Source organism: Temnothorax americanus, unplaced genomic scaffold, assembly GCF_048541705.1.
Source record: "Temnothorax americanus isolate GAGA-0224 unplaced genomic scaffold, ASM4854170v1 Scaffold25, whole genome shotgun sequence".
Lineage (NCBI taxonomy): Eukaryota > Metazoa > Arthropoda > Insecta > Hymenoptera > Formicidae > Temnothorax > Temnothorax americanus.
Window position 1 is genome coordinate 1,958,257 of NW_027509391.1, and position 22,671 is coordinate 1,980,927.

Here is a 22,671-nt window from a genome sequence, read left to right on the forward strand (position 1 = left end):
CTGCCAGTCGTACGACCGGAAACTATCGGTCAATATCGCGTTACCTGGATATTTCCAGTTCGTGGCGCATCCTAACGTGCAGCAGCTACTGGCATCGATTTGGTACGAGGGCTTGCCGGGATTTCGAAGGAAGAACATGTTCCTCCAGGCGCTGGAGATCGTCAGGATCGGCGTCCTTTTCCCGTTCTTTAGCGTAGCGTATATCATCGCACCTCACAGTATGGTCGGCCAAACTATGAGGAAACCATTTATCAAATTCATCTGTCATTCCGCATCGTATTTCACTTTTCTATGTAAGTATGCCCTTATCCCTTACGAAGTAATTATGTTGGGACCTTTAAATCGCTTTTTTATCTACTAACCGTATGTCAATTAAAGAATTCAAAGAAGAGCAAGATAAATTAATCTTTACGCCAACGCATGCGAAACACATGAAACATTTCGATAACAGGCCGGTCGTTTCACGCTCAGTCAGAGCGATTTCATGTCACACTTTAAATCTAACCACTTGGCACGACATCCGGCCGTAACCTGCCATTTCCTAGATTGTTCGCCACACTTGATCAGCGTGACCCAAATATCCGGTACATTCCGGAAATATCGGTGGCACCGCTGAATCACCTTGATACTTACCACCCCCATTCTTATAAACATCTCTCTTTCCGGTCTCCAATTAAGGCTACACGAAACAGTATTTGTCTCCGAGATCGATACATAAAATCCAATCGTTTCAAGTAATCCAGGACAACTGATTTCTAATCGATGCGTGAAAATTACTTCAAGTAATCATCACATCTTATTGTAATTACCGTCTCTGAAATATTTTCTTGAAAATTTTGTATATTTGTACCTTCTATTATTTTACATTTTCTGTCACGACATTTTATTAGTTTATGAGACAATTAAACTTTCGCTCCGCCACTATCTTACTAATCGAATAATCAAGTAATTCCGCGATGAAATTTTCACGAAACTAACAAAACGTGAATCTTGTTTTTGTAAACAGCTAAATTTTCTATCTGCTAAAGGAGAATAAGAGCAATTATTTGATTGAGTGCATTTTCATCTGGTTCACATACAAACGAACATGTGTTATTGGCTCATTACAGATAAAATATCATATATAGTTTTATATCAATAATTTTCAAGTAGTATTTGAGGCAACAAAATGAGTATGATTTAAAAAATATTTTTCGCGTTTTTTAGGATAAACAATTATTTTTATAACCTTATTTGAGTAAAAAATGGGAAGAGAGAAATCTAGAAATAAAAAGATCTTAAAAATCAGAAACATGTTTTGAGTTTTGAATATTACAAATTTCGTATATTATTGTCTATTTTTTCATATGACTTTTTCTATGTGAGAAATTTGTTTCAAATTGTTTGTGCTTGTTATTAACTACGATTTTAAAATCATACAGTTTATTGTGTAAATATACCTTAATTTTTTAAAGATTGAAATTTATTATGACTTGAAATATCGTAAAATTTTTGTAGAATCTCCACAAAAGTATACTTTTAAAAGAATCACTTTGATGATATGTAATATTCATTATCAGAGGAAGAAAAAAAGAGAAACCCGACATAAGCTGAAGGTTTTCGAGTCCGACATTTCATATGCAACAACCCAATAATTTTACGCGTTTGCAATATGATTCATCCTGCGGAAGTATTTGGGAAAGAGTGACACGCACCTCAAACAGCGTATTTAACTTCCCGGCACGTTGGCAGATCAAACATCTACGTGGCGAACGTCAAACAGTTTACAAATACCTTTCGGTGCCGCTACCAATAATAGTCGTGCACCAATGTGCGGAATTCAGACGGCTAAGAAACATTACTGTTCCGAGATTAATTGCTCGTCCCCTCCCCGTCCGCGAGGGATACATCCTTGGCTTGGCCACCGCTATCCAACACTATCTGATTATTTACATCGTTAACGAAGAAAATTGTATTAGATGCTTTTAATCATGTTGGATATAAAATGTAGACACTTCTTTTTTGTTGAAGACAATTTTTGTCAGGAACCGTTCTTTATCGCAGCTCTCTAACTTCCAACATTAAATGTCTGAGATATTAAATCGCGAATTAAATCTCTGCTGAAATGAATTCTATCTCCGCTGAATCAAGTCGCACGATCTATTATTACTGTTACGACCCTACGTTCGAATTACGACTGTTCTGAATTTTTAACGATGATGAATGCACATAACTTTCCCTGCGCAGTCATGTTAATTCTGGCTAGTCAGCGGATAGAAAGCGTGATCGGTAATTGGATGGGGCACGATGTCGTGGAGCACGAACCGGAGCACGAACCGACAAAAAGAGGTGCCGCGCCAACGATCGTAGAATGGTAAGGCCTTCCTTCAATTTTGCGCTCATATTCGCATTGCGTGTTATTATTCGTAAACTCGGGACACGCGTTTCACATTATACGTATTTCCGCTGATTGTGAGGCGTAACAGCGAGCGGAAGATTCTATACGCGAGGAATACAAGCAATTTTGATGGAAAAATGTAAAAGTGAAACAAAAAATACGTAAATAAGAAAGAAGATAAGTAAAGCGGGAAAAGCTGGGTAAAATCCATGTAATATTTACCGGCTCATGGCACTTTCCGTTCGTGTGGAAGACGGTAATATAGAACGTGGAAGCGTTACACAGACAGTAAGTCGGTGGTAAACGAGATAAACCCCAGAGGTGCGCGTGCAATCTCGAAGGGTTTTTTTTTCCTTTTACGATGACGAGATCGAAATGAGGTGATCAAGACCTGTCATATTACAAATTTATGTTCGTCTCAATGAGCAGACTGATTTCGCGTTCAATTTGGCACGTTATTGATATATAAGACGTCACCGAGATTCTGCTTTCGCGCGGAACTAAATCAATAAGTAAAGAGGCGCGAGCGATTATAATAACAAAAGAAAGAGGCAAAAGAGAAAGAATATGAAAAAAGAAAAAGAACGAAAGGTATCAAAAAGTTGAAAAGGTGCTAACTTCTCCGAATAAATTTCTGATGATATCCAATCGATTTGCAAGGCACGGAATTCGTTGAATAAATTGCGCGAACAAGTTCGACCTGGCGTGCCGCGTTCTTATCCTCTCGTTGAAAGACAAGATCCAAACCAGATGATCGAAATCGCAGGTTTATATTGGCCTGGGTGTCGGGATTGATCTGGTCGGAGGTGAAACAATTGTGGGACGTGGGCCTGGAGGAGTACGTGAACGATATGTGGAACGTGATCGACTTCGTAACGAACTCGCTGTACGTAGCCACGGTGGCGCTCAGGGTCGTGGCTTACTACAGGGTGCAAAAGGAGAACGAGAATCAGGCGCCGGGGATAGAGATCCCGGCGCTCCAGCGTGAGGAGTGGGACACTTGGGACCCGATGCTCATCTCCGAGGGCCTCTTCTCCGCCGCCAACATCTTCAGGTAATAAATTGCGAGAGCGTTCGATCGTGCATCTCCGTCGTCGGCGTGTTGTACAAAGCTCAGGATTGCGATAAGCTGGAAACACGATTAATCTCTTCGCATAGACCTTATAAGCGTCAAACTAAATCTTTTCATTCTCTCACCTCCGCAAGATAATAAAACGAATTATGATGTACCGCGATACATCTCAATTACGGTCCTTAGTTGCGATAGCGGTAAAATTTATGCGAACGCGTTTAGAACGTGCTTTGAATGCGAATGACCAGTGCATCGCGCTTAAAGTGCAAATGAATCTTTGGTTACGTCGGATAGCCGACGCGGCCGAGCGACAGAACGTAGAAGCTGTACCGGGGAAGTTAACGTAGGAAATTATTATAACTACTTCGGTATTATCCAGATTAAATGCCATGCAGCGAATATTGTTGCGTTACAGCTCGCTAAAGCTCGTCTACATATTCTCTGTGAATCCTCATCTCGGTCCGCTACAAGTTTCCCTGTCGAGAATGGTTATGGACATTATGAAATTCTTCTTCCTCTTCGTGCTGGTGCTCTTCGCCTTCTCGTGCGGTAAATGGAAATAAAAGATCGCCACAATAAGATCGCGCGAGATGAAGATTAATGTGAAAGAAAATGTGTTTATCACAGGTCTCAATCAACTTCTCTGGTATTACGCCGATATGGAGAAAAAGCAATGTCCCTCAGCGATGGCGCATTCGGCTAATTTTAGCTCCACCAATGCTGACCCCAACGCGTGCACCGTCTGGCGCCGATTCGCCAAGTACGCAATGACTTTCTTTTTACATAAATATTTACTTTCTATAAAAACATATATAGAATGAGAATTCAATTTTTATTGAAATCTCTTCTGAAATAAAAGGAGAAAAGGAATAAAAATTGATACATATGATTTTAGAAATCAGATATTTTATATAGTTATGACATAAAGCTGCTGAATATTTTATATTTTATAACTATATATAGAGTTATTTTTTATTATTCCGCGTTGTGATCTATTTCGGGTAATACACAATATGAATTTCGCGAGCAGTCTGTTTGAGACAATACAAACGCTCTTCTGGGCGGTCTTCGGCTTGGTGGACCTCGATAGCTTCGAACTGGACGGCATCAAGGTGTTCACCAGGTTCTGGGGCATGCTGATGTTTGGTACTTATTCGGTTATTAACATCGTCGTCCTCCTGAATCTCCTGATCGCCATGATGAATCATTCCTATCAACTAATCTCGGTAAGTGCAGTAGCTTTCGCGAAATTTATTTGCAAGGGTTATCGTATATATAAGGTATAATCGAACTAAAAACATAAAAGAAAGACGAAGAAAATGAGAAGAGAAATGTCTAAACTTTACTCGAGTTAAATGTCACATTAAATGGATAATGGATTAATAATACAATGAAGGTGACATTTATTCTTTGTGATAATTAACGAAATGGGCGCGAGATCCTTGAAATACGACGTCAGACAGAAAATACACGCGGCAAATCGTACCTTGTACTTTTCGCATCTATAACTAGCCAAAACTAATTAGCCGGGTGATTCGCTGCTCGTAATTAGGAACGCGCCGATGTCGAGTGGAAGTTCGCGAGAAGCAAACTCTGGATCAGCTATTTCGAGGAGGGTGGTACCGTTCCGCCGCCGTTTAACATCATACCGACCCCGAAGAGCGTCTGGTACATCGCACAATGGGTATATCGGAAGCTCTGTGGGCACAGCAGGGCAGCCAAGAAGGAACACATGCGAACAATCAGGGTAGGAAAGACAGTTCTCGGATTTTTCGCAAGACCAGAATAGCATCCGCGATGCACGCCGCTGCCTTTGTAAGAATATTCCCCGGAGAGTCGATCTTCCTTCAATTTTCGAACCTGAATTTTTATCGCTTGCGTATTGCACAGCGAGCTGCGGAATAAGATGTCAATGCTACGGTATCGCGGGGGATTCGGGAGCGCTGGAGGATATTGAAATACATATGTATTCTATCGTGAGGGATGCTTTTTACGGGGTATTTCTCCGGGGCTGTCCGTCTCCGTATTGGATTTTAAAATTAGGTTCTTATGTAGCAAGAATATTTAGAGAGGAATTTCAAGTGTCAGAACAGAAGTTTGTGCATTTTTTTTTTTTGTAAACTTATCAGGAATATTAAACGGAGGAAAAGTTTTGTCGTTATTAGTCGCAACCGCGTTTTGCTATATCGTATACGTATCTACAGATCGTAGCATAAGTATATACAAAGTTTTTCAGACTTACCAACTTTTATCTGCAGATTCTTTAAAGGGTTTAAAAGCAATTCTCAACAAAAAACGAGGAATCTTCTTGTCAAGCTGTAATCGATTAAAGATAAAAGCTTCTCAAGTATAGCAAAATCTTACGTGTTACTTAGTTTTATTGTTTTAAAAACTTTGATTTTTAATCGTTATGCAATTTGGTATGGTGTTTTATATGTACTACACTTTGAGGTAATAAATAATTTTTAGATACATGATACTCAAGATTGAAAATAAATCATAGCGACGTTCGACATTTTTGCTAAGGAAAAATCTAGTACACGAATCCGTGATGTATTGGCTTGACAAATCTGGGGCGTACTATATCAAGCGTATCGTAACATGTACTTTGTAACGAAAACTTTAAAAACCGAAGGGTTTCGATTTCTGATTCTTGTCTCAGCGAAAGGTCAAGCAGGCTTCTGAGCGGGACTTTAGGTATCAGAGTATCATGAGAAATTTGGTAAGACGATACGTCACCGTCGAGCAACGCAAGGCGGAAAACGAAGGTGTGACGGAAGACGACGTGAACGAGATCAAACAAGACATCAGTGCATTTCGTTGCGAGCTTATCGAGATATTGAAGAATTCCGGCATGAATACCTCCACTGCAGCGAGCAGCGGTACCGGTAAGTTAAAACGAGAAGTGAGAAGGGAATAAATTGCCTTGCGTATATCCCGCATGAGAAGCATCGATTCAGTTGCACAGTGTTTGCTGACGTTAAAGTTAAATGTATGTACAGCAGATATTGATTGAAAATGTTTTCAATTTTTTTTGAAAGGAGTGACAGATTCTCATTTAGTTGAAACAATATTGTTGTAGGGTATATTTCGCGAAACGAATATCCGTAATATGCGAACGGAATAAAGTTATTAATCCCTCGTCTCTTGAAGTTGTGTAATTAAACATTGTTCCGATACTAAAACAAAAAGCACATTCGTCGCAGCGACGAACGAATGTGTTTCCGAGTTAACGATGAGAATTATATACGAACGACGGCGCAATTGCTGGATAATCCGCAAATTGTTAATCGCATCACGCGGAGCATCGAAACTTTGAATTTAACTCCGCGATTCCGCTTCGGAATACCAATCATTATTTTATCCTCAATAACGCATTAGTTACCGAGCGAGAGTAACCTCTTGTAAATTGAACCTAAAGAAAGCGCCATTATTCATCCGAACTTTCGGGGCTAATTACTCTAATTAAGAAATTTGCCCGACGATTTTCTAGGTATCACGTCGGCTTAAATCTCCAATTAATCGTAACGAGAAAATGTATAAATTAATGTCTTACCCGTGGCCCGCACATGTTTTTTCCCTCTTTCTCGATTCTATGCTGAATAGCTATAATCGTTAGCCTGAATAATAAATATTCAAAAACCAAAATTTTTATTTTTTCACAAACTGCATTGAAAAGGAAAAAGTTTTTTAAAGAATTTTAGAAGATTTTGGGAAGCACAGCATGGAAGTTATTTTTGTTTTATTTTGTTATTAATGCAACAAAAAAAATAAGAAAAAGTTTAATTAATATTTTTGATATTATTCCCGTATCTGCTGCAATTACCTGTTATGCATCGAGAAATTGATTTATATGATTTATTTAAGTGTTATGATTTATTAGGATATTACGTGAACCTAGATTATCTCTTGTTTTCTTTTATTTCTTAGCCATTTAAGTTCTTTTGAGTTTTTTAGTAGATCGCTTGAGGCTGCTCGTCGATTTTCTGTTTGTCCCCTAGACGGTAGCCTTAAAGAGCTGTCCTTAGGTGCGGGTGGCAAGAAAAACCGCCAGAAAGAGCGGCGGTTAATGAAGGGTTTCAACATCGGGCCGCAGCCGGGCGGAAGCGGCACCCTGCCGCCCGTGGCCGAATTCATCGCGTCCCTTCAGCAAGCGCAGCATGAGAACTCCCATCATGACTTATTTGGCTCGACCATGAGCGGCATATTCGGGTCGGGCACGACCCCGAAGAAGAGCCCACATCATACAAGTACTAATAGCGTGCCCGGACTGGCCAGCGGGTCGCGACAAAGCCACGGCACCAGAATTAGCTCTCGGAAAAAGCGTTGGGGCACTCTGATCGAGGCTGCAAAAGCCGGACGGGTCTCCAGATTGATCGGTAAGTTTTGTCAAAAGTTTTCTCGTATTAATATTTCTACTTTAATGCTAATTGTGTTAAACCCTCAACGGAATCTCTCGATATCTGTGCAATTATATTTCGTAATTTATTAAATATGAACGCGCGCGCGCGCGCGTGCGTGCGTGCGTGCGTGTGTGTGTGTGCGTGTGTGTGTGTGTGTGTGTGTGTGTGTGTGTGTGTGTGTGTGTGTGTGTGTGTGTGTGTGTGTGTGTGTGTGTGTGTGTGTGTGTGTGTGTGTGTGTGTGTGTGTGTGTGTGTGTGTGTGTGTGTGTGTGTGTGTGTGTGTGTGTGTGTGTGTGTGTGTGTGTGTGTGTGTGTGTGTGTGTGTGTGTGTGTGTGTGTGTGTGTGTGTGTGTGTGTGTGTGTGTGTGTGTGTGTGTGTGTGTGTGTGTGTGTGTGTGTGTATGTGTGTGTGTGTGTGTGTGTGTATGTGTGTGTGTGTATGTGTGTGTGTGTGTGTGTGTGTGTGTGTGTGTGTAGTCACTAATAGTACGCTCTTTATCTATATATGAAATATAATTTGAAGCTATATACATTTTATTTAAAGTTACGATATGCACCTATCGTTACCGATATATTTTTTATTTTTTCTATTTTCCCATCAGTGGTTGGACAGTTTCATAATGTTGTCAGAAATTTTGTGACTTGTATCTCTCTTCCATATACATCTTTTTACTTATTTCAACGAAACGATAATAATGAAGTCACTTTATAAATAAACGAATGTCGTTTTCTCTTCCCAGGTAGATCTCGTTCGGAGGACTCGGTATATTCACCGGCGTCTGAGGATGGCGGCTCGCGTTCCGAGGGTTCCTCGGACTCGAAGTCCTCTTTGGAGGGGACCGGTCACGATGTACAAAGCACGCAGCATCCCCATAACTCTCATTCTCATCACGCGCAACATCACGAAGCGCATCACATGTTTACTCACGGCCTGGGCCCGGCTCTGGCTGCTCTGAGGAGGAAGCGCAAAAAGTTCTCCGCCTCGAGAGTATCTACGCCTGCGATGACCAGCAGCACCAACACGAATCCCGCAGACTCAAGCACAACGTCCTCGGTCGCCACTGTTCTAACAGCCAGAATCTCTTCGAAGAAGCAGCTGCAACGCGCCAGCAGCGTGCCCACCCGAGGTCCCGAATTAACGCCGCAGTCGTCAATAACGTCGTCACGGCGACACGAGGTCACGCAGAGCCAGCAGCCCAGTCTCGATGTCGTCGAGATCGCCATCAACGAGCGCATGAACGCGCAGCAAGGTGAACCGATATTATTGCGCGGGATATTATTTCACGAGAGCGTGTAGGATGAAGCAATTATAACATGCATTATTGCGCACATAACTATCTGTTCGCCACTTGGCTGGGAATAATTATCCAAGCTCGTAACTAGAATATAATGTAAATTGAGTAACAGGATATATGTGGGCATTTAACATTTTTATTCAAACTTGTGAAAATGTCTAAATAATATCTTATTAATTTTATGTTAGACTTAATTTTTGCATATAAAAATTTCGTGTACAATTTTTCAAAAAAATTTATAAGTGATTTTTTTAAATGCAACATTTGAAATCGAAAGGCATTTACGATGTGACCATTGTTATTTTTTTTAGGTATCGTTCCATTAACACCGTCGACGACCGAGGAGAGCGTGGTGGCGAGCGGCTCGACGTCGATCACGGCGAAGCGAAACGGATCGGCGACGCAGCAGCAACGTCTTCCCGGCATCGAGCCGATTTCCGGCCACGACGTGTCCGCCGGCTGGCTCTGAGGAAACGGATGTGTCGCCGACGGGCGGCGGCCGACCAGCTGACACAGGAAGCATCAGTCGGAACTCAGCTTCGAGCTTCGTTTACAACGGCCATGAGGCTAGAACGACGTCGACGACGATTGTGCACGCACGCACGCATGCGGCACGATCGTCCTGACGTCGGCAGACGCACAATGATGCCTTTCTCGCGACGCGACGCGCCATGCCGATTAAACGTAAGAGCGACGTCGATCGAAAATCTCGAAGAAACTCCATCTCTCATTAGGATCTTTTATCCTCTTCCCTTCACCAATCTTTTTACTACGGACACTTCCTTCAATAAGATATAATGGCTCGAAATTGACCTTCAAGATTATATTGGTACGTTATATATTTATTATTTATATTTTATATATATTTATTTTTATATTTTATACAGGAAAAGGAGAGAGTTTCCACGATTTTATTCTAGTAAGTTTATATATATATAATATATATATATTTTTCCCAATTTTTAAACTTTTTTCGAACAGCAGCTGTATATAAAGTCGTATTTTGCGTCTTTTTAATCAATTTTAAAGTTAACATGGATGATGAAATATCACATATGATTGATCGCGGTACCTTCTCGCACGGCTGTCTTTGAGCGACGATCGACGGTAGATTGTACTGAGAATTACTATTATTACTACTACTGCCAGAACGGAAGTGGCATGTGTGAGTCGGTGACAAGTAGCCTAGTCAACACTAGTCAACCAGATCTCGTAACAAAAGAGTGAAAAAAAAACAACTATTATTATATTATTAAGTTAAACTGTGGAAGGAGACGCGACGAATTATGTTACCTCAAACAAAAGTCGAATCTGTCGCATCTTCAGAGAGCTGGTCTACTGAAGAACGAAACTCATAGCTTTCTAGCTCCTCCCAAGCGATCGTTTCTTCGACGATTTATTTCTTCCATCTACTTATCCCATTCTAGTCACAACTAATCGATAACCAATTATTGCCAACGGACGATTTTTATTATTTTTTATTCTACAATATTTTTTAGAACGGCCACAAACGCACAGGTATTGAGAGAATCAATTATATAATAATTCTTCCGTAAGACATGCACGATAGATTGCGCGAAAGAGAGACATCTGGATCCTTAAAATCTCACATTTCTGCAAAATTCCGACATAGAATTAATTGCTCGTTAATCGTAAGCTTGTAACTGCTGACGAGTCGTCTTTTAACGATCCAACGCGTTACTCTCTGCCTGTATTTGGACTATCGAACAGTTAAATCTTTCGTTCCGTCGAGTCAAATTGGCGAGAGACGCCGAATCGATTCTCGCGAGAAGAGCAGGAAGCAAAGTGGCACGACCAAAGAACACGCCGGTATTAGTACATATAGTCGAGTAGTGGCCTAAGGAAACGAGAGTCTTAGAGATATTACGACTATTTCCTAGATATTACGTGTATGTACGTTAATAACAATTATTACTATCGTTAATGTCGAACGAATCGCGCGATCAGCACCACAGGTAAGTTCCTGAGAAGCAAGTCGCCCTGAGGGCGCACTGTCCAATTGCTCGCTCGCTTCGTCTCCCCTATTCGTCATGGATCTTCCCACGGTCTCGATAATGCCGTAAGAGAGATATATAGTCATTATTGAAGCGCTATATATTTACCAAGCGGATCAAAAAAACCGCCGAAGTAATATTTCTTTAAATAAAATATAGGATTTTGAGCGAGTTAATGGAGGGATTTCAGTAAAGGTAAATTTTTAATAGGAATTATTTGACAATCTTAAGAAATTATACAATGTTGCATTATGAATGAAATTTTTATTGTTTAACGAGTGATATATTATATAGAGACCTAGTGTATCATCTCTTAAAAAAAGTATATGGTTTGGCTCTTGGTAGATGTATAGTGATTTATTAATCATTATACCACCTACGTGTATTATTTATATGAGATTATTAATGTAACTGTGTGAAGTTAGATTTCCAGTTGGCGATAAATAGCGAGTGTTTGTTGTGAAAGGAAAGGAAAAATGTACTGCGAACGAAATGTAAATTGAACCAACTGATTTCGATAGGCGCGAGATATAGAGCCCGGAATTATTTGCAATGAAATGACAGTCCTGCGAATCCGATCGAATTTTCTCACAGATTACAAGTGTATGAAAGTGGCGGAATTTTTCTATTAGCCACATGAGTGTGTCGCATGCGTTTCGTACTTCCTACGAAAACGTATGGATCATACGCGTTATGAGAATGGAAAATGAGTAATGGAAAATCGTAGCGGTGTCGAAAATCCCCTCAGAGTTGCGGATTTTGGACAGTTTCCAAAGACAGCTGATTGCAATTCAGGATCCGCCGCGTGAATTATAGATGCATGAATTCCTACGTAAGAACAACAAGCGTAGCAGCTGCGGGCATCACTCGAGCAATCGTATGTTGATCGAGGCGACGTGCCACGTTTCAAAAACGTGTAGCTGCAAAAGCGTGAGAATAGCGAGAGGCGAGAATCAATTGGATATCTAACTCCGAATTGAATTTTAAGCGCGTTTTCTATTTGTGACATAACATGAACAAATTGTGTCAAACGACCTCTTCATTCCACTCGATCGGTATAGTGTCAAAAATTTAATACTACGGTTAACTGTCTCACGTTTGATAGATGTGATATTAATTTACAAACGACGGAATTCGGATACATAAAATTTGAACGGATATATATTACGAAAAACAAATGTTTTAGCCGATATAAAACAACTACGTCGACTCCACGTTTTCACAGTATCGATTGAAATTCGATGGGAATCAGCAGGCAGCAAACGAAATGACCATTAATAAAATATAATTTATTCTGATAATCCGTTTATTCTCTGTATCCAACATTTTGTAGAAGGGATAGAGCACAGCGCAGCGTTTATAACGCGATTAATTTAAAAGGAGGCAAATATTGGCAATAGAGGGCTGGCAGTAATGTACATTGATAGTCTACAAAGCCATCGATTAATATTAATTTGAATGTTCAACGTGGATTGCTTTGTGAAGTGGGACGTGTTGAAATATTTCATTTCCAATACACACGCTAATCCAAAATGTTTTTAACAATTAAATATTTTAAATCAAATAATTTTTTTCGTTACCGTATAGCGCTTTTTGGCATAGAAAAAAAAGAAATCGCGAGAGCGGAAAAATATTAAGAAATAATCAAATTGCGCACGGGACACAATAATCCACGTTATGCATTCGTGTATATGGCTTAGGTCTCGTACGTTTTAAGATTAAAAATTTACAGAGATTTACCTCTTTGCAGATGTAATTAAACTATCTTTTTTTGACAGATCCTTTGCCTGAGTAATCCTTATTCTACTATACGTATATCCTAATTTAAATGCCATCGAATGTAGAGCTTCTTCTTGATTCGTCACTCGCACGGCGCCAGTTCGCAACGGTAACGACGATGCAGCTTCTTCGGGCAGGGACGGCCACCGTTTGCAGCCTCTCGCTAATTGCGCGAACAAGATATCGTCAGATATTAGAGCAGATAGGTCTCGTAGTAATGCCATGTACAAAAGCTTCGTAATATTTCGTTAATATAATGTTGACGCGACAGTTTATGTTATTTCAGCGAGCCGCGTATACCACAAATTCCGCAAATAATAACACATGCGCGCTTAATAGCCCCCGGCCAATTAGCTTACCTCGACGGTACGGTAACTTGTGACGCGACCAACGCCACAAGTGACACTACACGGCGACCAATTTGACCAGCGGGTTACCACACAATCCACAGGGGGAGATGGAGGTGGAGGTGGACTCAGCGAGTCGATAGGTGTTTGGTTTTGGTTTACGGTCTCGTTAAAGGCCTGGCCGGTAAGAGCAGTTCGCACCTGGAAACAAGAATTTAAATGACACCCCATTCCCGCTCGCGCGCGTGTGATTTTCGAAAAAAACATTCAATACTTACGATGTCGCAGGTATTGCCGCACTCGTCCGCCGTTAGGAAATTATTCCGGTTGCCGCGGCATCCACCGTACGCGAAGGGCACGCACATTAATTTCCGCGGGTTGAAAGCCCACCTCTGGAAGTAGCCTCTGCACGGGCCGGGATCTGCTTCCTCCATACACACAACTTGAAAAGAGACACGGATGAATCTGAATTGCCGAAGGAAGAGAACTCTGTGTTCTCCGGTCGTAAAAATTTCTCATGTTTCTTACCCTTTGCCGTTGCCATGTCAAATGTACAGTCCGACTGAACGAGACACGGCCGTTGCTGGATCAATTCCACGCGCGAGGAGCATTCCGCCTGCAGCGACATGTCGACTATCAGCAGCCTGGTCCTCAGTTTCACCCCCTTGCCGCAGGAAGCACTGCACGGCGACCAGTCGGACCAGTCCGTCACCTTAAATTATCGCCGTCGAACGTTGTAAATTATCGTACAATTAATCTCTATCTCACGGGCAAATCTAGATTTCGAACTCCGCACCCTGCACACAGGATCGAGCTGCTCTTCCGTTCCCGCCTGACACGGTAGCTCCATGCACTTCTCCTTCTCGACGAGCGACACGTGCGTGCAACGTTTGCGGCCGCGACGGTCGCGGAATCTCCTCGTTCGCATTTTCAGGCCGATCCCGCACGTGCTCGAACACTCGGACCACTCGCTCCATTCGGTGGTCTCGCAAAGCGGGTCGACCCGCAAAATCACGTCGTCGTCGCTCTCCTCCTCGCCCCTGAAATAACACCCCGGCGTCTGTGATCGCGTTATGCGAAGAATTAAATCTAACGCAATTATCCGTTAAATATTATATTCAGTTTGACTCGCTCGTGGAGCTTCGACAATTTCTTAATCTTTATTGAGACATAAAAAATTGTGAACCCATGGCACTCACGAGCATTCGGGAATGGACGCGACACACATCTCCTTCGAAACCAGTTGTCTGTTACAGTTGAACATAGCGGCTTTTTCCGGCATTCTGTAAGACCTCGTGCGCATCCTTAAGCCTTTACCGCAGGTCACTGAACACGACGACCACGGCGAATAATCCGTGGTGTGGCACTCCGCTTGAAATTTAGAGCGAGATAAAGTTAAATTATGCTCATAATTCTTAATTGCGAGGAGCTCAGTATCTCCATTAACGCTTGACACCATTAAAACTTCGCAAATGATAAGGCTAAAAAGAAATATTCCTTAGAGAGCTTTTTTTAAAAAGATCGGCTATTGAAAATATTTGTACGGCGTAATATGCATACGTCTCGACGTGTCCTCGGTGTTCTCGGCCACTTCCAATTCGGTTACTTGCTGCTGCAGAAGTTCCTCGCTGCATCCGCGTGGAATAATTTTCTCACGGTTTAAATACAGTCTGGCCAGTGGGTGCATGGGCCTACCGGACGGATCGTAGAACGGCGACCGCGGATCCTCTGGATAGAGGGTCGTTATCGGCTTCATCTTCTCGCGCGGTTTCGTCTCGGAATTCGGCGACATGTAACTGATGCCGTTATCGGTTCCGGCGTCCCAAGGATAAAGATCGATTATCATGCTCCTCGTCCACGTGCAGTCCTTCTGACAAAGATTCAATTTGCTCACACCTACCACCCAGTCGGGAGACGGACCCAGCATTGAAGCCACCGAGAGAAGAGGGTGCTTTCGATCTACCCTGAAAAAATCGTGAAAAAAAAACTGATAGAATAATAGTGATTATTAGAAACTACAAAATATTAAAATCGAATTTAACGCATAAAAATTTCCCTTTTATAAGCTGGCAATGTTTACCTGAAGCTTGTCGTCGTATTTGTATTAACATTAGGATACCAAAGACCGGCGGCTTTAATAAGCGTTCTAAGGTGTCTAGATTTCTCTCTTAATTCCGCCTCCACGCCCGTCGCGGAACCCCACTCGGCCAGTTGTCGAAAACCGTCCGTCGCGATATAATCTCTACCCCAGAAGGAAAAATTCGGCTCGTGCGATGCACCGATGACGTCGCTGAAATGGGTCAACCAGGCAGAAAACGGAAAGTCCTTCGGGTGAGTTCTATTCGACCAGATACCCTCCATAGTTAACTGGAAAAATGTGCGACCAGACGCTTTGACTAATTAGCGGCCTGTATACCTTATTCATCGACCATCGTAACTTCGGCAAAATGCACACATGTAAGTTAAAATAAAAAAATTAAAATTGCGCTATCTATTCTTTTATATCAATCTCTGTCGAACTTGTCGAAAGATTTCATAACTTACCGAGTACTTTGCTTCGTCGCAAGCGCAACATCTGGTCTCGTTAGCACTCTCGATTTCCGTGTTTACCGTTTCGCAAACGGTCTTGGTAAGGGCACCATCTTCCGCATACCATCGTACATTGTTCTCCAAAATCATCGCGGTGAAAATGACGCACCCGGAGCCGGCCTGTGGCGCCCGCCACATCACCTGGATCTGTCAAGAAAATGAGTTATTAAATGAACGGAGAAGCAAAGAAGAGATTAATATTATGTAATATATCTTTTTATAGGAGCCACGCATATGTATCAGCTTGTATTTCTACCTCAGATTTCGGGTAATCGGTCGCTTCGGAAATCGTGTTAATGCAGTCCTCGTTGAAGGTAGTCAGGGAATCCGGAAACAGCTGGAAGTAACCGACACGAGCCGCAGGGTTACTTGGCGCGTGCTGCGAATGCACCGTGAGTGTGAAACGCGTAAATTGTTGCAGTCTCTCATGCGTTTGCGATCCTAAAGAATAGTCACGTACATCGATCATCCGCAACAACGATACATTTAGAAATCTCGCGTTTACGTTCTTTATCTCGTTTCCTAATATACTAATTTTTTTTTAAACAATCTTTTAGGTGTATACAACCTTGCAGGCTAATCGTGTGAACCGCATTCGGGATGTATCCGTTTGATTGTCCGCTGATGAGAATTCTATAACCACCGTCACCCACCGTCCTGCTCGCGGAAGCTTGCTCCACCGTTGGCCTCATGGGACATCCGGCGTGAGTCACGGCGAGGAGACACGCCGTCAGTATTAAAAGTAACATTTTGGAATGTCTGTAACATTTCATACATTTTATATTTATTTCCCAACTTATTCTAAATGCATAAAGTAACTTAGCGTCTTATGCATTTGAAATTCGTAAAAGCTATCTGTAATTACTCAACGATGTTCATTTTTACAATATGTAAGTGATTATCATTGCTTTATTTTATCACATAGTATTCTGTGAAAACTCTGACACATTTTAATCTTATTATTAAACAGTATAAATAATTTAAAAGTTATATAAAGTTGGTATAAAACGTAACAGTTATATAAAAACCATTATCTAACATTCTTGCAAGATTTGTGATACGCGAATGACATTCCAGAGCGATTTTGTCCTTGAATTCACGCCTCGCTTGCTCGGCAAGAAAATTTCTGCAATTGACAATGCCGCGAAACCGAGCGAATCTCAGTTGATCTCTTAAGCGCTATTGTCAGAATTCGTCTGAAAAGCAACGAGAAAGAGAGAGTTGTATGATCCAAACCCGAACGAATCCCGCCGATCTCTTCCGACCGCTATTGTTGAACTCGATTTGAAGCGATAAATCGCCGCAGAAATACCTTGTGCTACATAGGGCCGTAAAGCAGAGATGCATAATCGCGAGTGGATCGCGGATCGGGCATGATTTCGCAATCGCGAATGGAGAACGGAGATCGTATTGTAATCGCGACTGAACTGCAATTGGGAAAGATCTGGAAATTTTTTAGTTCTTGAATAAAAGATATCGGGATTATTTTTCTACAAAGTGATAAAACTGTAGCATATATATTTAACTGATAAACTAAAATTATTACTTTTTTTTTAATATTTATATAAAATCGTGCTGATAGATTGTGCGAACTAGAACTAGATCTCTTCGATTCTTGCAACAGTTTCGAAACCGATCGTACGAATTCAACGACATAATATAATAGTTATTGCATAAATTATTTGCGGCTAACGATACTCGATTCTCTCAGCGATGGAGAAGCAATCGTGAAAATGTTAATTACTGTCTCCCGCGGGACTCTTCCATAAGCAATTTCTGCGAAATAGAAAAGAGGTTGGTTATAATTATGTCTCAATATATTTAATAATTGGGCAACATCGAATTGCTCTCGCTTCATCTGTTTTTATTGAATTATTGCGTCCCTCTGCGCACAAGTCCGTGATATTTTATGATCAGTACGATCGCGCGTGAGAGATTAAATTACGCTTGAGATTGAGTGTCAAGATGCCTGGTCAAAACGCTCATACAACTTGATTACTGTAATTAATAGACATCTTTGCCGTACCAAAAAGATGCTGATAACAATAAATAAAAATAATAAAAGTAATTACTCACTTTGAACATGAATAACAATTAAGTGAAAAGTATAAGAATACGTGGAGAAAACATTTATATATATAAAAAAAAAAACAATTTATTGGAATACAAATAAAAGAAAAATGATTAAACAGATAATGATTAATCGACGGAAAATAAAATAACACGTTAATTTTTTAAAAGATTTATGTGACACAAATCTGTGCAAGTGCAAGTGTGTTAAAATGATGAGTTCTAGCGCGTGCCGCATATGTTCGCGCGCAAATTCCACGCTTGACGCATCCGATTACAATTACGGTCGAATAGCTGGGAGAACTGGGTCGGGACTCGTGCCAATCTGCCTCTCGACCGGCTTTCGAGATCGGCACTCGCAAGACACACGTAGGTGGCTGTAGGTTTCTAGAACGCTAGCTCGGCGAGGCGGACGAGAGACGAGACCAGAAAGAGCGAGCAGCGCGCACGGTGCACGACCCTCTGCGGAGCCGGAAATTGCAAAACGCGGCACTCGAGAGATGTGCTTTCTCTCTATCTCTCTCTCTCACTCTCTCATACTCTCGGCACGTGGCGCAAGCCGTTCCGTCTATCGCGCGTTTCTGATACGGAAGTGCTCCGTCCTGTCGTGAAATCCAAGGTATACGAGAGATTCGAGAATTTCCTGGTTAAAATCTTGAAATTACACATCTCGTGTAAGTCATTACGGGAGAACGTGCGGTGAAATGCATACGCAAAAAGAACGATTTTGCTGAAGTATATCTAAAAATTTAGCTAAATACAGAGAATCATTACATTGAACTAAATGATGTATAATGTATTGGACTCTCAAGCTGGTTGCTAGAATGTCAAAACTTTTTGCAACATTATCATCAGGCTTGAGCGTCCTACATAATTATTTTGACGGTCCAGTATAATTATTTTCCAGATCTGTATCTAGCTCAATTTTTAAATATTTCAGCGAAACCGTTCTTTCCGTTTCTGTAAACAGTCGTAAGTTTTACATTAAGAAGATTGAGAAAGTGAAAGACTTCTCGTGCGTGTCAAGCGCCCCACTTAATTCCCGTTATAAAATTAATCGCCATTAAACATAATTTCCATTCTGCCGAACAATAAAAGAATCATTAAGAACGTTGCACGACGACTATCGTTTCCGCGATGAAAATATTGATATTTATATCATCACTATATGCTCTCTTACCTCGTGATCCCGCCTTCGTTGGTTTTTTTTTAGCAGCGCTCGTAATCTATCCCGCGATCGATATTCACTCTCACGGTTTCATCCCGCGAACGATCATATATTCATTATTCGTGAATCTCGCGTCGAAATTATCGTGGAGCTCGCCAACGGCGGCGACGATCGCTGCTCCATGTGTACACACGCGTGAAAACTGATGCATATATGACGCACAGTCGAACTCGTACCCTCTATTATATATCCCTACCTGCAACTACTCACGTGGGTGAGTTTACGCGTGTCACCACGCTCGCAATTAGCGAAATAATTAACGGTACGGACACAGAGCGACGAGCTACGGTAAACTTTGATTGTATTCCATATTTGGCAAATTCTGTTAGATGACGTGTGATTAATTAATTTTTCGTGTGATTAATTAGTTTGTATCTTTGCCTTCTTTACAGCTTTATATTTTATAATATCTTTAGTTGACTCTCAGTAAATTATATCTATCTTAAACGAGATTAATTGTTTTATTAATTTCTTTATTTTTCCAGATTCTGTAACATTTAACCTCAAACAGATTATTCATTACAAATATATCTAATTAGTTATTTTACTGCTATAGTGTTGCCATGATAATTGGTTAGCTTAAATTTTCATGAGTCATATGTCTTCCGACGTCTGTATTGCTCGTACTTGACCATCTTTCAACTTTAACGAGCCGTAATAGAAATGAACATATAGTTATTCAACTCGCTCCCCAGCCTATGGTTCATTACGCAGCGCAGTTTCAAATCATTATCGTGCGTGATCGTGCGATATCGCGTCAAGTTGGTCACGTTCAATTAGTCTATTATGTTTGGCTGCGTCGCCATGCGATGGTCACCACTGATTTACCGCGGTAGTCGCTTTAACTAGCACGAATTTATCCGTTGAAATTTCCGCTCGCGGAAACTCTCGGGAATTTGTTTGAACAGGCCACCTTGAAAATTGCGTTTGCCGTTTAGCCCATAAAAGCGGCGCGCCGACGTTTTATTAATTCACGTACGCTATTTCGCGGTGAACGCTAATCGATATCGCCTACAGCCGTTTTGTTAGGGCGTTCCGCAGCTACCTTAAACACTAATAAGCTCCATTGAGAGTCCGTCAATTAATCCCATTGCCACTGCAATATGCATATATACGTACTTTATCGTACTGCCATGCATCGGTCCCTTGGTTCGTACAAAGCGCACTTTGCTCACTGTACGATTAATACACGCGTGTAACACATACGAGCGATAAAACTTGGAAGGCGCGTTCGTATCATTAGCGAAAGAAAAATCGGAAACTCGCGCGATTGCCGAGCGGATCTTCGACAAACATAATTTGCGGAATGGCGAACGTCGCGGATCACAGGCTTCTTTTATGATGCCGTTGGTCCTTTCACGCGCTTGCAGACCTTTGTGGCTTCGGGGTGTTCTCGCCCACGGTCAAATCTGATTGCTCAACCATCACAGCGGGATAACTTGTTATCGTAACTCTCATCAGACCATTGATTAAGAGGATCGAGGCTCCATTAAATTTGAATTTTTGAGATTATTTGGTATCTTCGCTATTTCTAATAATTAAGTTTAAATTAATGAACTATTCAGATATATATATATATATATATATATATATATATATATATATATATATATATATATATATAATACCCATATAAGAAAATTTAAAAAAACACCAAGAAGTATTGAAATTTCTTTTAGACAGAAGTACTTCAAATTTAAACTGAGCAAAACTTACCAATATTTCACGCATATTATGTTTCGTGTATTTAAATGATCTCATTAGATATTACGCATGTAAAATGTATGTGCCATAATGTTAACATATCATTAATCACTACACGAAATTAATCATAGTGGTCGTTGCGATCAGCCCCGACCAAGATTCTCATTTGAATTTACAATTAGTGCAGAGAGGACGATCGGCACACGTTTGCGAACATGTTAATTATATAATCGAGCTTCAACAACCGGACCGATTAGTCACAGAATCGCCAACGTGATGCATTTCACGACACGTCCGTTCGTCAATCGTGAGCAAATCGTGAGTAAAACGTGAGCAGAGAGTGAATTACTCACCGGCGGATTCGAGACACCCGTGAATATTCTCGCTGTCCAAATCGACGGACACTGACGGAGAGATCGGCGGATGTTCGTGTGCTCCGTTTCCAGTGAACCGGCCAGGATTTTATCGGGGAGTCACGGGGTCAGTTTTGAGTCAGCGTGTATCGCCTCGAGATAATGCGGAAACGACGACGATAAACGCCAGCGGCGCGGCCGCGAAGATACGCGGATATATTTAATGCGGTATACATTTGCGGTTTCTCTTGGAGTTGGAACAGCGGCAAAGAGAAATCTCGATGCGACCGTCACCCCAGATTACCGGTGGATCTTTACGAATCGGCGCTGTGTTTCTTTCGATGCCTCATCGCGATAAAACGCGAACGTGCACGCTTGACAAATTATTAAGTTAACGAAGAATAAATCGAACGAGATAACGAGAACGTTGGAAAGAAATTTATTTCATTTCGTGATCCCTGGCGAAAATAATATGTTTAAAAGATGTTTGCTTGAGTGTTGTGTGTGTGTGTGTGTGTGTGTGTGTGTGTGTGTGTGTGTGTGTGTGTGTGTGTGTAGATGTTTTATTTTAGTTTTAAAACATTTATTAAATTGTTTATAAGATGTTCACGCCTACGTTTTCCTTATGAAATGTCCAAGTGGCGTTTAATAATGTGGCCTTAAACGTTTCCATTATAGTTTTCTAAGTATTTATAAAATGTTTTGTCAGCAGAGGGTTAACCAAATGTTTGCAACATGCTTCCAAACAGTGCAAACATCAATAAAACTCTTCATAAATAGTGTAACTATTGATAAAACTCATAAACTATCTTTATCGCTTATCCCCGCAGGGTTTGCAAGGCGTTTTTATAAGGAACGTTACCCAAACCTTTACACTATTACCCTTCTCCTCTTACTTTAACTTTTTGGACCAACAGCTTAACGTCTCTTCCGAAAGACGGAGCCCAGTATGCTCCGCACAAGAGCCTATCTTGCACGGAGGGGCGCAGCTGCCGGAATAAAATTCCATGTTTACATGGCTGTGAGGCTGTCGCCCTTGAGGATGGCAATGTGGTCTTGTGGTAAAGCGCCAGACTTGTAATCCCGAGGAACCGGGTTCGAGTCCACCTGATCACAGGAATTTTTATATTTCAAACTGCACCCCTCGCACGAGTGGGGCTCGTGCGGAGAAACTGGGCTATCTTTCGGAGGAGACATTAAATTTGAAATTGGTCGTCAAGCTTGGGGAGCTTGGGAGTATTGTGGAAACTCGCCTTCGTAATTAACGGGATTGGAACCACCCAATATCAGTTCACTACCCGTCGCAACTAACAAATCTCTGTATAATAGGCAGTATATGTTTTACATTGTACATTTGCATATTACATTTTTTTACCGTACATTTTTTTTTAATGGTGAATGCTTTTAACGGACTTCCGCATTCCGCACCACCCTGAAGG

At 41.3% G+C, this 22,671-nt stretch overlaps 2 protein-coding genes across 7 annotated transcripts in view; one reads left to right on the forward strand and one right to left on the reverse strand.

The window, feature by feature from the left end:
- Trpgamma (Transient receptor potential cation channel gamma) overlaps positions 1-12,941 on the forward strand; it is an 84,178-nt gene extending 71,237 nt beyond the window's left edge. For 4 of the 5 annotated variants that reach the window (XM_077408937.1, XM_077408939.1, XM_077408936.1 and 1 more), the window contains 11 exons: positions 59-293; positions 2,227-2,353; positions 3,144-3,431; positions 3,865-3,998; positions 4,077-4,209; positions 4,480-4,675; positions 5,002-5,196; positions 6,112-6,337; positions 7,451-7,828; positions 8,593-9,102; positions 9,459-12,941. In XM_077408937.1, the coding sequence (XP_077265063.1) occupies positions 59-293; positions 2,227-2,353; positions 3,144-3,431; positions 3,865-3,998; positions 4,077-4,209; positions 4,480-4,675; positions 5,002-5,196; positions 6,112-6,337; positions 7,451-7,828; positions 8,593-9,102; positions 9,459-9,616 (2,580 nt within the window). In that variant the 3' untranslated portion in view covers positions 9,617-12,941. The remainder of the gene's footprint in view (positions 1-58; positions 294-2,226; positions 2,354-3,143; positions 3,432-3,864; positions 3,999-4,076; positions 4,210-4,479; positions 4,676-5,001; positions 5,197-6,111; positions 6,338-7,450; positions 7,829-8,592; positions 9,103-9,458) is intronic. The other variant, XM_077408940.1, reaches the window with a different exon arrangement.
- Positions 12,451-21,340, reverse strand: Fat-spondin (extracellular matrix protein f-spondin). 2 transcript variants are annotated; one of them, XM_077408951.1, is made up of 12 exons: positions 21,233-21,340; positions 16,446-16,636; positions 16,134-16,318; positions 15,833-16,024; positions 15,369-15,655; positions 14,849-15,252; positions 14,488-14,659; positions 14,085-14,328; positions 13,817-14,000; positions 13,567-13,730; positions 13,301-13,489; positions 12,451-13,104 (listed from the first exon to the last, which is right to left on the reverse strand). In XM_077408951.1, the coding sequence occupies exons 2-12, from the start codon at positions 16,624-16,626 to the stop codon at positions 13,024-13,026; spliced, it is 2,283 nt and encodes a 760-aa protein (XP_077265077.1). In that variant the 5' UTR covers positions 16,627-16,636; positions 21,233-21,340; the 3' UTR covers positions 12,451-13,023. The 2 variants fall into 2 exon arrangements, with proteins under 2 accessions (XP_077265077.1, XP_077265078.1); XM_077408952.1 differs by lacking the exon at positions 21,233-21,340 and adding an exon at positions 19,128-19,280.
- Between the last annotated feature and the right edge of the window lie 1,331 nt (positions 21,341-22,671).